The following is a 16,326-nucleotide window of genomic DNA, read 5'->3' as shown; positions in this document are numbered from 1 at the left end:
AATATTTTAATAGAAAACCCTATACTTATTTTGCACACTGCAGCTAGCTTAAAGAAATGCATGCTGTGATTCCATCCTAAGAAAACTTAAAACCATGAAAAATAATAACAGTAATGTTGCTTTAGACATATCAAGGTAAAAGCAATATATATTTTATTAGACCAACAGGAATATTAAGCCCCTGAGATTTAAAGACAGCCTTGTATATCCAAAAGCTTGTGGTTTTTTTCCCAGCTGTACATCTTGTTTAAAAAACAAATAATATTTCTACCACAGATTTGTACTTGTCGGCTTTGAAAAGCTGACATGAAATTTTACACTTATTTTATAACAAGAAAATATAATGTAGAGCCAGCTTGCCATTCCCAAAAGTTATAACCATAACAACCATGAAACCTTAAAGCAGGATTCATGTGATTTAGATGCCTATAAATCTACTTTTAAGTTTGTCAACTAAAGCCCTTGAATTGTCAAGAGATGGAAGTGGAATTCTGTAAAACTCAGCTCATCTGATGTTCCACACATTGGCATAAAGAGGATATCAGTCACATCACAGAAGTGCCGGGAGGAGCAGCCAGCTCATATGCCAGTGGGTATAAATATTAAACCTAGGCGAGAAGAGTCTTACCTCTAGGGGAAAAAAAGCACACAACAGGTCATGTATGCACCATAAATAAACCTTCCACAACTTGAGTAAAATTATGCTGTGGGACTAGTAGCTCCACAAAGGGCTTGTTAAGGGCTGGAAATGTTCGTTGTCATATCGAGTGTCTGGAGAAATATAATCCTCTTGTTGAACATGGGAAGAATGCAGTGAGGTGAAACAGAATGATTTAGAAAGGGAGAAAACTCACAGGCATCTTTCTACTCTAGTTCTTCCATCTTCACTTTGTCTAAAGAATGTGGAAGAAATTCACTGATTTATATCACTCCTCAGTCATATTTCTATGAAGTTATATCTAATATTTTAAATTAATCCATTTATTATATGGATCAATTAATTCTGGGTGTTAATATAATACTCCAAAGCAAAAGGAAAAACTGCATTATAGAAATGGAAAAATGTCATTGCTGGTTCAAATTTCTTTTTCATATTCAAACAATTATTGTGTGTTATCACATTCACACAGAGAAAAAAAAAACAAGCTGGTGAAATTGTTTTCCTATATTAAGCTCTCATATAGATAAGTAAAGCATCGGAAGTTAAATTATTACACCATTTTGATTTAGTAATTTCTATTCCCTTTAACATATTTTTAATTTTTAAACTTTTCAGATAAAGTACCCTAGAGTTATTTTCCTTGACTGTTGAATTTTAGTTCTCTTTTTCCAGTAAGTCAGTAGGTGTTTTACAAACCCAAATTTGTTCCAGTAAGGACTGAAACAAACTGTTTACCAAAGTGAGTACACTGGGAGGAACTATAGTTTCAGACCTTCAGAATTAAAATCTGTACTTTACAGTCATGTAGAAATAGATGGGCAGCTTTTCCCTTTTCATTATGGTAAAAAAAAGAAAAAGATTTCATCTCTTGTTCATCCTCTTTTGGAGGGTCACTATGCAGCTACCATGCATTTTGCCTGTTACTAAAGCATGAAGAAAGAATATTTAAATTACCTTCCTAAAATTGTTTCACTCATTAATTGAAAGAAATTGCATGAGAGAATAGCCAATAAAATATCAGGGTGATTTGCAGAGCTGGATTTTTAAAAAAAAAATTATTTCAATTTTTAAATTTTACGTCAGTTCTGATCTTTCATAACCAGAAAGTCAAAAGATGAAATACTGACTCTTTAAGTCAATGGGCAAATGGATGCCAATCTCAGAAAAAACTAAGATTTCAGTCTTGATTCACACTTGTAATAATAGAATTCCAAGTAAAACTTGTTTCTTAAATTTGGTATGCAGTTTTTCTATTGTTTATATACTATGATATTTTGGCTAATTTATCAATACTTGGAGAAAACAGAACAAAAAAAAAGCCGTTTTTTCCTTGGGGGGTTGATGAATGGGAGAAGGCAATATTTTGGAGGATGTCCATACTCTTCAAGAGAAGTTACTCTTTTAATATAGTGGAACATATATTAGATACCTGCTAGATGATTTTGAGGCTACTATTCTATTAGCACCCATGTCCCCATGTGATATTGCTGTAGTTAAAATGAGGTATCTTTCTTTTATTTCTGTAAACAAAAATTTTCTGCTTCTAAAAACAATTGCAATGATTTCAGGTACATGCATTGTCTGGAATTTCTCTCTGACCATATGTATTACCAATATAATTTTGCTTAGTTGCTCTGAGTTTAGAACTTGCCTAAGCCAGTTGAAAGACACTGAAAGCATTGGAAATATGGTCTCCATTTTAAAGCTAAATATTCAATCAGTCTAATTGTGCATAGACTGTTTTTAAGAATGTGTACAGATTGTTTTTAGGGTGGGGGCAATACAAGGTCCTTATGCTATTGTACTGGTACATTTTATACTCTGGTTTATTAAAGTACCATCCTGGAAAACTCCACTGTACATATAAATTACCTGAAGCAGTATAAGAAAAGCTTTGGAAATGACAAATGCTCAGTCAGGACAGTATTGGTGGATTTAACATACTCTAGGGGAATTGAAAAGTAAAATGAAGTCTTCTGATTCCGTAGCAATAACGTGAAACATTAACATTCAGTGTAATTTATCTACTTTTTCAAAGGTTGCCTAACAAGCATCTTGGGTGCCTTAACAACAGATTTATTTAATTTTGTGAGGTATTATTGAACTACAAGTTTATAAGTCTTTTATGTCTTTAGTAGTTACTAGCACATTTTTGTGATAAACTTTTGTCTGCAAATTCTTTCTCTCTGTAGAATTCATCTTAACAACTAACTCACTACACTAAACTGAAACAATGATCCTGGTAACAGCATCCATTCACATTGTTTTTATTTCAGTATTCTCTTATGACTCATGAAGGAAGGGAAATTGACTCACACAAACAAACTTCTATTTTGGAAATGTCATTTCCCTATTTTTTTCCCCTCACCTGATATAGAAAACCAAATTTGTTTGGACTTATTATTTTACATTAGTCCTTAACTTTACACTCAAAGCCAAAATTGAAAACAAAAAACCTTCAGGAAAAAAATAGTATAAATTTAAAAAGCCATCAGGTTAGAAATAAGCAAAATTGTTGTAAATTTAACAACAGTATGCATGGTAATGCACTGCACTTCTTGCATAATATCTAATTTGTTAATTTAAGTGGAATTCTTCACTGTGATTATGGACTAAGATTTCTTCTATTTCTTACCAACTATTGAAACATCCCCCTCACTTTTACTGTCACTGTATTTTCCACAGGGAGTACAGGACTCCAGCAGAAGTCATGACTGCTTCATCAACTACTAGTGGCCATGTCCTGGAGCACTTTTGGTAAACAACAGAAAGAGAGCAGCATCCTGAGCATGAAATAGGGCATTGTCCAGATTGATGAGCACATAAACACACCACCCAAAGGGAACAAACTATTCATCAGATCTTTATTCATCTGACCACCCTGCTTTGCCTACTTTGAATTATCTTCAGTAGAGAGAGAGGATCTTATCTCTACCCTAAATATGATAGGAATAATCTCTAATAATTAAAACTGGTCTTTGTGAGCAGCAAACGACAAAGGAAAAAATGTCTAAAGGTCACCAGCAGCAAGGTTGAAAATCTGGATTTTTTTCTACCTTTAACTTATGCATCTCTTTGTTAAAGTGCTGAAGCTGCTTTTCTAATTAGTCATTTCAATTTATAACACAGAGTACATTACATCACCTTCACTTCCTTTAAAGTAAAATACATAAAGCTTTGCTCATTGCTGTCTTCATATAAGGCTGGTTTTGAATGACCCTGTAAACCCATTTACAATAAATATGTTAAATGAACATTTACAGAGAACATTTTATCTAACATCAACATAATGTTTTGATTATTATTACTATAATACACACAGGAAATTAATTTAAATCCTTGTTTTCAGGTGCATTAAAATGATTGCACTATAAAAGAAAATTATTCATTTCTAATTTGCAAAAAAAAAAAAAAATCCCATTCTTCAGCTGCAACTGTGTTAACCTACAGGATTTTATGCATTTTAAAATGCTAGGTTAGTATTTTGAACATGCTGCTTTCATAATGAGTCTATTGTTTGCTTTATATTTTATTAGTCTTTGCACAGAATAATGGTAAATAGAATTTCTACCTGAGTATGTTCTGGAATGGAATTAAATTAATGATGAACAAAAGGAATGAACGTCAGCTTTGATAATTATTAGGATCAGCTGAATCAAGTAGTCACTGGGTACATTCAATATAGTTCATACCAGTCATTAACTTCAGAAACCAAGCAGAGTCTGTGCTAAATCTTTAAATGCTTGGAAAACAACTCTCATTGTTCTTTAATACTTTTCTCACCTAGCACCTGCTAAAAATAAAGTGGAACATACTTATGGCAGCACCTCTCTTCATTCTGATGTACTGAATGTGAAAGAGCAGCACACCTGGAAGAAATTGAAGCCAACTTTTTTGGGGAAAAAATGGTGAACATTTTGCCCTACTGAGTTGAAATACATCTCACTTAAAGCAGGCTATAACCTTCAAAGCATGTGTGCATGTATGACCTCTTTCAGAACATTTTTTTTGTTTTTTATTCACAATATATGGTGATTAGCTGTATGTAAAAGATCCACGTGTTTTGAGCTGAGAGGCTAGGTATATTATATAATCATAATTATTTCTTCATACTATTTTTTTTACAGTGATCTTTTCAGCTCTAAAAATACATACATACATGTAGTCATTTAAGATTTCCCATTATGCCTATGAGGAATAAATCTGTCAGAAAGCAAAAGAGACAAAGCTTATTCAATATAACCCCAACTTTAACCAGCACTAAGAGTTGACTACAGCATAACTGAATGGGAAAAAAAATTTGTTCCTCCTTTATTGCCTAAAAAAAACCCTAAAGATGAAAAAAATCATGGGTTGAAGACAGAAAAGAATAAACCAGCGCTTTCAAGATTATTGCAGAAATTTGCTAAACCAAGCAGGCTGAATTTAAATAATAATAATAAAATTAGTCTGACAATTTATTATTCCTATAACTTGATTGTAAACAATCTAAAACTGTGCCCATTCCAGCACGAGTTGTTTCCAAGGGAACTTCTCAGGGTCTAATCAATGAATAAAGAAAACAAAGGGTGTCTCTGAGGAAAGGCTTCAGGATTAAGAACCTACTGATTAGCTCTGATTCCATCTGCAAGGTATAAGGTTTTCTCACTTATGACAAAATGGAAAAAAAGTATTCTAATATTTAGAACTAAAACAGAATAAGTAAAGTTCCAACAGCAAGGCTGATGGGGTCTGTCTGCTTTATGATGTTCATGATGGAGCACTATATGTTATTGCAGTGGGGATGGGTATTTTCCCTCTGACAGAGGCTGGACTTCATTTGACCTGAAGGAAACCCTTCAAAAGCAGAAAGAGTTTGCAAATGCCTTAGTACAATAGGTTAAAAAAAATCCTAAACCTAATATTTAAATGAAATAAATCACTGAAGGAAAGTATTTTGACCCATGTTGTGCACTATGACTAAATTAACACTATACTTTTCTAATAGGATTCTTTTCCAATGCTAAATCATTCTTAATTAATTATGTCAGAGACAGCAGGAATGCCTTAATTAAAATTCCACATATAAAAGAAAGCCTACTAATCTGAACTATAAAATCACTTTGTACATTACAGGCCATTGTGGAATGTGTAATTGCATAACCAAAACCCAAAAAAAAATATCAATTATGCTTTTTATGTGAGTATTTTGATTAGTCACAAGCTAAAATAGTCAGTGTATAGTTTTTGTTTTGCAAAACAAGGAATTTCTAGGTCCAATCTCAGAACAATAAAGAAATATATTCAAATCACTTAGATTATTTCAGTGCGAGATACAGATCTTCAAAAAATTTGAAAAAGTTTCCATTAAGATCAAAGAAAAAAAAACCCAAAACGACAAACAAAATAGTAAGCTACAAACTAGTTGTTACTCTAAAGGTATACTGTAAAGGTGTACCCAAGGTGACATTCAGTGCTTATAATTTAAGTTAAGAAGGGGCAATTTCTTTTCTCATTTTTTAAACAGAAAGGAAGTGATATTTTTCCATGGCTTAGGGGTTTTGAACTGCTATACTTAGATCAGATGGATGCTGCCTATTAAGTGAGTTTGATCTTCTTCTAAATGTGTGGATTCCCTTCTTATTTTTCACCTTTAATGAAAAATCAGAGTACAAGCCATTGCATGTTTCACTATGAGGCACACAGATATTTAAAGTGTAAAGCATGGAGGTTATAACAAGAATATACAACAGCAATATTGAAAGGAACATGTTTATAATTGCATCTGTAGTTAATGGTCTGTAAGAGCAGCAGGTTTCCCTAAAGGAGACAGCAATTCTGACAAAACACATTGTGTGGGAGAAAGGAAGGGAATCCCTAAGTGGTGACTGTCCACAGTTGCCCAGAGAGAAGAGGTGGTGAGGAACAGGTGTAAAAAAATCAGTGCCATGAGTAAATTTATCTGCTTGTTCTGTTTATTCACATAATATTATAAAGATATTATGAAGACCCACTGTACTACCAAAGGAATTTAGTAATTTGGAGGTTTTCCTTAAATCTGCTGGGGTTTGCAGAGGTGGAAATGGAATGTTCCCTCCCTATGAATTCATTCATTTTTAGCACATCAAAATCAGCCAAGTCTCTTTCTGTCTTTGTCTAGTTAAACATTAAATACTGAACTCCTACCTACACTACAAGTGATGAATTGCATTTTTTTAACTATTCCTACAAATAGTAGCATGAATCTGGTTCCAGTGCTTTTTTTTTCTTTTTCTTTTCTGTCAGTCTGAGCCTGTTGAAATACTGCTGTGCAGTGGAGCACCAACCAAAAAGGATCATTTAAAGATGCAGTAAATATGTACTTTTGAAATCCAGGTATCAAATATTGCAAGAGATTATTGACATTATTCTGGTATAAATCACACAGTTGAAGAATCTTTCTCTGTTTTCTTTATATCAGAGTCAATCAAACAGAATATATGGATGTTTGTTGTGAGGTAAATCACTCGACAATAATTGCCTATTTGTACTGACCAAATAAATCAGTGTTGTACAACAACAAAGAGATCCTGGTTATTGAGTTTAAATTAATATGATTGATTACTTGAATCTCCCAAAACAACATAAACAATAAAATTCCCAGACACATCCAACAATGGAAAATTGCATTCCCTAGTTGACCATAATTTCTATTAATGTGGAGGGAAAACAGGATACAGTGAATGAGAAAAAAAACTTCACCATTAAAGAAAACTGTTGCAATTCAACCTAATGCTTAACGTAAGTGTGTTACAAGTTACTGATGTGCCTCAGATTTATATATTGGATACAAAAAAAGGATCAAGAACAACCCACATAATTATTCTGGAAGACTTTTCTTGGTTTACTAGATATTTTGAAGGTACAAGAACTTATACATTCAACCTCTTTGTCAACCCTTTGGATATAGTTCAGCTCTAATTTGCAAGGAAAATCCTCATTCTTTCTTCTTTTAAGAAATATATCATGGAACTACACAGCATTACATAGATCATGATGCACCCTGCCTACCATTGTAATCCTATAATTGTAAAAGCCCATTTTTACCTTACATGTATTTTCTGCTATATGTTTTACATAATTGTAAAATGGAGGTTAGAGGTCTGGTGAGGAATTGAAAATTCAATGGACCATTCTTCATATTGTTCTGCTGCTTTGGATGCTGTTATTGCAGTATCTATTTTGTTTTCATCCATAATGGATTTTAAATATTCATGTAGTAGTTTTAAAAGCAGGTTATATTGAATGCATCTTATGCAATTGCTGCTTGCTGAATTATAGAGTTCATTCATGTTACATAATTACTATGTGCAACTTAATACTTCAAAATATTTTTGAAGCCAAGACTAAATGGATTAAAAAAATAATCAGACTAATGAAAAATAGATAAATTGGTAACCACCAATGATTGAGATCAGGAAGTTCTTGAACTATATACTAGAGAAAGTGGGGAGAGAATAACAGAGGAAAAATGCTCCTGTCCCTCATCATGCACTGCTCAACACTTGAAATTGTCTCCCTGGGACAGAGAGCTACTGCTCTTGGGTTGTGGCTACAGCTGTTCTCATCTCCAAAGACAATTAGAGATTGTACCAAGGAGTTATTGCTGCAGCTACTTTTTTGTCCCAAGTAATTTAATCACATGACAGAATTTGATAGACTTTTTATTTTTCAGCAAGAGGACATGCTGTCTGAATTTACCTGCTCCCTGACCACATTTTCTACTTAAAAAAAAAAAAAAAAAAAAAATCTGGCCACAAGCTTTTGGAACAGAACAAAAGTCAGACTTGCCAAGGTATTACAGATACCACTGCAAAGTATTCAGGACAGTTTTAATGTGTCAACCATTCATACCTGGGTGCACAGAAAAGATGTGTGCAAATGGTATGACTCAAAACCACACAACTTGAACCACAATATTCAGTGGGGGTTTTTTCTGAATATAAGAGATAGAAAGAGCCTGTAGTTACCTGTAACTGTCAACTCCGTAGTTCTTCTGACAACAAAGAATCCATATTTTAGCTCACAAGTGTAATTTCCAATGTCATCCTCTCTAACTTCCCGAATGACAAGAGTGTCCTTTTTAAACACAATACTTGATCTCCATGTCTTTGACTTGCATTCCTGTTTAAAGAGAATAGAAAACTTCAGGGATTGTGTTCTTACACTTAAAATGGACCACTGTGGACAATGCTGCCCAAAGTAAATGCGACTATGCAAGAGCCCAGGCTAGATATAAATGTATATAAACTAAATATGTAAAAATTCAGCCAATTTAGATGTTGCTTAACACTAATTTTATCACCTGATTTGATTACACCTCTGGCTGGAAAAGGGAGTTGATTCCTTTGGTGGAATTAAATTTTGACATTGGTTTGCTAAGTTGCTTGTATTTAATTTACTTATTTAGCATTGCACTTATGTCTGCAATGTATGACTTTTATATTACCAGTAGCTCAGGCTGCAGGGGAGAATTATTTTTTTAAATTCAATTTTTAAAAAATATTATAATTAAAAATGTAGAGAAACAGAATATGAGAATAAGGAAAATAAGGATACTATATATCTCGTTCTAAAACAATCATAAAATCAAAGCTCTCTGCACCTAGAAAAGAGGCATTCTTAATCTAAAAAAGTATTTTATTAAAGATACAAAATCCAAGATGAGAATAAGAAAATAGTTTGCTATACCTCTCCTATCTTAGATATGCTATCAGTTAATTTGGACATTATCTTTCCAGGCCACAAAATTTTAATTTTTAGGTAGCACAGTCTTGTATACCATAATTAATTCTACTGCACTGCCCATAGGCAACACTACTTGCAAGAACTTGGCCCTTAAGTAATTATCTAGAAAGCATAACACAATATTGAAATAAAGTTATTGATAAAAACAATGAAATTATATTTGCAAATATGACTTTAAATATTTATGTAGAAACAGAAATTTTGGTAGTATTTGCTGAATTTTATGCTGCAAAATTAAGTCATTTATTCAGGTAAAGCATACATAGATTTCTTATACAGTTTACTAAAGGAAGCATTTGAATTCCTCAATTAGTAAATTCTTTTCTACCATTGGTTCTGTTGTCTTTTCTTGACAAAATTAAAAACAACCCAAGCTCCATAACACATTTAGATCAGGAGAATCATAAGAACATTGCATAATATGCATTTGAAGGAATAAATCTCTTGCATTCCTTACCTTATACCATAGAATTTCAGGCTCCCTAAATGGAAATAAAAAATCCTCAATTTCAGGACATGAGATTTCCTTGCTTTTGCTAAGTTCAGCTTTTTCAAAATATTTCATCTTTGAATTGTAGCAGAGTCCGGTGTCGTTTTCACCCACCGTCAGCGAAATGGACACTTTCATACAGTAAGTTGAGTTTCTGTAATGCAATAAAAATAGAAAGAACAGTCTAATAAATTGGAACTTGAGCAAAACACCAAGAGCCACATATTCATCAGCACTGAGTATGCCTTCAGCCAGCAGTGGCAACATTTTACAGACGTTAATTAAAACTAATCTTGTGATTAATTACAATTAAGAATGTTTCAATCTAAGGCACTGCCAGTTTGTTGACCATAGGCCTTCAATGCCCATACTCCCAGAACAAAATATTCTGCATTACCTACATACCTCATGAGCTTATGTTCTCTCCTGAAACTTGTTGCTACATCTGCTTCTGGATGCTGATAAGCAAGGCAGGCAGAGCCTATGGAACTTTGTCTGCCTTCCCACATTCCACTCTGTGATTCAATCAGGCAAAAAGACAAAACTGCTTGAATTTTTTTTTTTCCCTTTTCATTTGAGTTTCCAGGTGGGGAGCAAATGAGTGAATAAAGTTGAGTACTCCCCAGGAGCACACTGTGATGGTGTAAGATTTCTCTCCCACTGTTCTGTAAATTAATTTTACCCCTGGCCTGCTGACAGGGGATCCTGCAAAGAGCACAGAAGAAATATTCACCTCCTCATCACCATTCTCATCCCCTATGAGCTGATTGCTTATTTATGATGGACCTATGTGTATCAGACATAGTAGAATCTCAAAATCAGTTTCTTGATATCTGTTTCCTTTTTCTGTTCAATAAGAGGGGATAGAAATACTTAGGGAAAAAAGAATAAGAAAACTTAATTTAAAAACTCTAGAGTACAATTTTCTACAGAAAATGTAACCCTCTAAGTAACTATCAAATTAGAGAATAGTCTTAGGAAGATAAATTTTTGAATGGAATGACCCTTTGCTGTCTATCTAATTCATGGACTTGTAATGAAATCAAACACAAAATCATTTCCTTATAATGAAGAAGTAAGTATAATTTGTTACCACGTTTGAGAATCTGGCTGTATAAAGCAAATAAGGTTGTTTAAGCTTTATGTAAGTCAAAGATAGGATCCACTGAATATGGATCACTCTTGCTTCATTTAAGCTGGTTAAGAGCCAATTCCCATTCTTACCTGTTTATGCAATTGAAAATCACTCACTTTTTAAAGAATATCTTTTCATTAGTGCAAATTATGTAATTTCTCCATTAAGGTGTTGGAATATTTTATGTATTTTTTATCATGTGTCTTGAAAATATCATAAAAAGTCACTTAATTCTGTTTTTCCAAACTGGTAAAATGCTTTTTTTTGTTCTTGGAAGACTCATCACTTAGAAACAGGTCCTGAACAATCCATCAAACTCTGAGGTTTAAGAGTAAACTAACTAGATGGGAGTGTCCTGTTATCAGATGACAGGAAGCAGTATATAGGGAGCTGTTTGGCTATACAGTTTTCACATTTAAATGTTCTCTTTAATTCCTTCCTTGTTCCTATGTTTAAGCATCATATTTCCTTGTTCCTATGTTTAAGCATCATATTTAGTTCATGTTACTGAATCTCATTTAAATATTTCTAGGAGGACATGGCAGGGGAAAAAAAAAAAGGAGGACACTTTACTGTCTTCCCAGTCTCTGAAGAAGCAAGGTTAGTAAAATTTTTGCATAGGCATCCTTCACTATTCGGAGTGAATTTTGCAAAAATTATGATTAAATGTTTTGATCCACTAAAGAACTCTGTTCTGCAACAGTGACAATGTCAATTGCCAGAGACAGAATTTTGTCTGAGGCGCATCCAAGTTTCCATCGCAACAGCAGATCCTTCAGCAGATGCAGCTAAGGCTTCCTGCTCCAGAAGAGAAGCATTTTGGAAATATCTCAGAATGTTTAAATTCATTGTTTGAAGTGGATATTTCGAAACTGTCAGATACAAGGTACTAAAAAAAATTTGGGTGGATTTTTGTCAGCTGAGCTCCCCAACAGAATTACCTTTCAAAATCTCAAAACATTATCAAAAAAATCCTCCAATTCCAGATGCCCACTGGTGACACAGACTTCCTTATTTCAATTCTAAATACTAACTGCACTGTCAATCTGACTCATCTCATGCTCTGTGTCACAAACCAAGGCTGCTGGGATGAAACAAAACTCAAAGAGGCGGGTACAGAAGGCAGAGCAACACAAACAGCATGAGGTAAGAAAACCAAGATAATGGGCTCACAGTACAGAGAGAAAGAAAATTAAAAAGTCCCCAAGTAGGAATGAAGAGGAGAAGAAGAAGAAGAAGAAGAAGAAGAAGAAGAAGAAGAAGAAGAAGAAGAAGAAGAAGAAAGAAAAGAAGAAGGAAAAGAAGAAGAAGAAGAAGAAGAAAAAGAAGAAGAAGGAAAAGAAGAAGAAGAAGAAGAAGAAGAAGAAGAAGAAGAAGAACAAGAACAAGAACAAGAACAAGAACAAGAACAAGAAGAAGAAGAAGAAGAAGAAGAAGAAGAAGAAGAAGAAGAAGAAGAAGAAGAAGAAGAAGAAGGAAAAGAAGAAGAAGAAGAAGGAAAAGAAGAAGAAGAAGAAGGAAAAGAAGAAGAAGAAGAAGAAGAAGAAGAAGAAGAAGAAGAAGAAGAAGAAGAAGAAGAAGAAGAAGAAGAAGAAAGAGGGTCTGAGTTTGCTGGTTACATGAGCATGAAGGATACAGAATATGTCAAACCTCTCAGGCGCAGAAAAAGTGGCAGCAGAGCCCTCTGCAGCATGCACATAAGGCAGAGGGTAAAAAATGCTCATGTGTTAGAAGTAAAACAGTTTTCCCTATGTCTCTTACTTGAGGGACCAGATAAGTAGCAAATAAAACAAAAGAAAAACCCTATAGCACAAGTTTAAGGAATTTTAGAAATTGGTGTTAGCCACTTAGCCCCAGCAGGTCACTGCTCCCCAGTGGCTTCTGGAGTATTTGTTCAGGACAGCAGTTCAGAAACTTCATATGCAGGATTCCCTTTTAAACTGGATTTGGGTTTTGCTTGTTATTTGGGGACTCTTTTCCCCAAAAATTATTTCCCCAAACTGTGCTCTAACTCACTTATCACATGATATTTTTTGGCGTTTCTTTTGTTTGTTTGCCTTTATTTTTTTCCTGAATATGGTGATCAGAAGAGGTGACAAATGATTGAATTAATTTATCCCTAATCTGACCTGTCCCAAATGTTCACAAATATAAAGTTAGCAAGAACCTTTTTGTATATATAAAGTGAAGGTTTTCATTTTCATATGTTATTCAATAGATTTTCAAGTGCTAAAATAACGAGATCTTAAAGTACAAAATACAATAAGGGGAAGAAAAAAGCTGTTTGGTGTTTTTTATTTAAGACATCAAACCCATTTCAATAAAATTTATTTTAGAACAAAGTTAAATGAACAGGTAACTTGTTAGAGAGAAAAGGAGGAGGCACAAGGGGGAAACCTGACAAGAAAACACACACAGACTATCTTCTCTAAGCTTTAGCTTTATATATATAATATATATATTATATTATATATTATATATATTATATTGTAAATATAAATATATTTACAATATTCCCATATACATTTAAAGAAGTGCTTTGAGAATTAAGCACTTGAAGCATGGTTTCTTTATAAATACATCTCTAAAATGGGGCAGATGGGTTTACGCTTACAAAACTGCTTTTTTTTTTCCTCAGAAAAAGACCTCTGATAATTGTCAGTCTCCAGCCTCACCAGAGAGAGCTCAGTGATGGATTTATACAGCTCAGTACTGTCCAGGCAGCATCCCTCATCATCCCTATTCATGACAGAAGGGAAAGTGGGACTCTTCCTGTTACTTGTCCACCCCAGTGCTTTCCATTATACTATTTACAGAGTAAACAAACTGGAGAGCAAACAGGAAGCCAGAAAATCTCTCTTATGTTTCTCTTCATCATACAAAGTTGAAAAGTAACTTTATTTCCAACTGAGTTGGAAAAGTAACTTTATTTCCAACCCCTTCAGAACTGGACATTTAAAAGAAAGTCTGAGAAAAATCTTTTCTTTGCAGTTTTATTTTAAATTTTAATAAGATAACTTAGCCAGTGATGTCCATATTCACTTTATATAAACGGTTCACCACATTTCTGGGGATAACTTTTGTTGACATCATTAATTAGTTTTTCTTGATTTTGCAGACACAATTTTGTCTTTTTTCCGTCCAAGTAACTTCTGTTACAGTAATTTGGATGCCTGAAAGCTGGAGAGAAAAGAATTCATTCAAGACAGAAACAAAAACACATTATTGATAATCTGCCCGTGCTCTTGGCCTGTGGCTCCAAAGGCTCTTTGTGAGCTTTTAAACTTTCACACAAAAATTTTTAAAGCCTCTACATAGCAGCAGGGTTTTTTGAGGACACGCCTGAGGCCTTGGGAGCGTGGTGAGGGAGGAAGGCCAGGGTACCACGGGGCAGCCAGGATTACTCTTGTGCACTGACATCCCCTTGGTGGCAGGATCTGATGGCCCCAGCAGGTCGCTGCCCCTCTCCCAGTGGCTTCTGGAGCATTAATTCAGGACAGCAGTTCACAAACTTTATATTCAGGATTCCCTTTTATTGGATTTGGGTTTTGTTTGCTATTTGGGTTTGTTTTTTTTTTTTCCCCAGGCTCTGGAAGGGCTGACTCCCACACTCACTGGTTCATATATCTGGAATCGCAGATTGCTTTTTCCACAAAGCTTCCAGAGCCAACAGAGCTGCAAGTGCTGGGGCAGAGCTTCAGGCTTGGGGAAAAGAGAAGAAAAGTGGAGGGAGATGGACACAAGCCAGCTGGAATTTTCCTCTGTGCCTCAGAAATTATCTCCTGCTTCCATACCCTGGGGGGCCAACCCAGTTTGGAAACTGCTTTTGACCTCAATTGAATTACATAAGCACTGATTTCTTCCCTCAAGGGTCACCTAATTATGTGCATGATACTATGAAATAACCCAGTGCACACGAGCCTCCAGGACTATTCGAATATCAATACTCTACAAGATACTTGTTTCAGTAGGTTTGAATTAGAAAGAACAGGAAATATTGTTTAGTTTTAATGCCTGCTTCCCTCCTTGGAAGCCAAACCTTCACATTTTATCTTTTTCTGACACAAGTGGTACACACTGCCATCCTGAGTTTCCCCTTCACTCCAAACCTGTCAAAAGAGAATGTCAAAATGCAAAGCCTAAACGCATTAGAATAATGCTTTCCCTGTGTAAGAGGGAGCTAGTGGCTGATGTGAAAGGCCTTTTATTGATGTTCTGAAAAATAAAAATTAAATTAAATTAGCCTTTGCAAAGGGAATTTAATTTTCTCATCCTTATATTACCTTAAGGCTTCTTTTTTTTGGGTAAACTAGAAAAAAAAGGTGCAAACATTTATGTTACCAATTTTTCTGTATGATCTCTTGTCTTTTTTAAAGTCAAAATGAAACATTTCTTTATAAGAACTGGAATCAATCTGATATTGATTTCCACATTTTAATAAAACTCCACTTTCTTAGTACAAAATACTCAAAAAAATTATGACAATAAACCTAATTATGAACTTGTACTGGCAATTACATGGAAGGCAAAATTACATATAATTAACTCATTTCCCTAATTTCCCCATCAAACATTTTATTTTGCATTAAAGCTTCCTTTCAGATACATTAAAAGAAAAATGCATACTCTTACTGTACAGGTATACAAAAATATTCCTATAATGTAACTCTGTCTGTAATCCTACAGTATATGAATATAAACCTAAATAAAATTTATTTGAAGTTAAAGATTTCTTACAGAGAAAATGTGTCTATATGTCTATGCATACATGTCTATCAACCAGTCATGTGGGTATGCTGGGGATTCCAGTGGTTGTAAAAATAATACTAGAGACATATGACTCAAGAAAGACACTATAAAAATTTTAAAAGCATATATTTAGTATACCCATATGTTATTTAGTATGAGAAAATTTTGATTTTAAAAAATAACTTTCTATTAAAATATTTGGTATCAAAAATGCAGAGAATAGCACTTATGGATTGCAGGTAGAAATGTTAGAGGTAGTTAAAAAGGATTGTAGTAAATCAAAAAAGCATTGTACTGCACAGGGCATATAGGGTGAGTAAAATATGGATTGCCACTAGTCTGAATTTAATTGCACATTTGATATTTTAGTGCTAGTAACAAAATTAGTGCTAAATTAGCTCCTCATTTCAGTAAGGCTTCCCAGGATCATTAGTGAAGGCATTTTGGGCCAGTGAGTCATAAAGTGCTACAATGGAGATGTGTCAGAATGATACTAAACGTTTTCACTGCAGCAGATCACTGTAT

The 16,326-nt window shown here is 34.1% G+C and overlaps 1 protein-coding gene across 7 annotated transcripts in view; it reads right to left on the bottom strand.

Annotated features, from left to right (window-relative positions):
- Positions 1-16,326, bottom strand: part of IL1RAPL1 (interleukin 1 receptor accessory protein like 1) — a 687,863-nt gene that overhangs the window by 259,864 nt on the left and 411,673 nt on the right. For all 7 annotated transcript variants that reach the window (XM_038131495.1, XM_038131526.1, XM_038131505.1 and 4 more), the window contains 2 exons: positions 9,885-10,071; positions 8,650-8,803 (listed from right to left, as the gene is read on the bottom strand). In XM_038131495.1, coding sequence (XP_037987423.1) covers positions 8,650-8,803; positions 9,885-10,071 — 341 coding nt within the window. The remainder of the gene's footprint in view (positions 1-8,649; positions 8,804-9,884; positions 10,072-16,326) is intronic.

The sequence above is a fragment of the Motacilla alba genome, chromosome 1, assembly GCF_015832195.1.
Source record: "Motacilla alba alba isolate MOTALB_02 chromosome 1, Motacilla_alba_V1.0_pri, whole genome shotgun sequence".
NCBI lineage: Eukaryota > Metazoa > Chordata > Aves > Passeriformes > Motacillidae > Motacilla > Motacilla alba.
The sequence above is the reverse complement of the archived record's forward strand: the minus strand, read 5'-3'. Positions and strand labels throughout refer to the sequence as shown.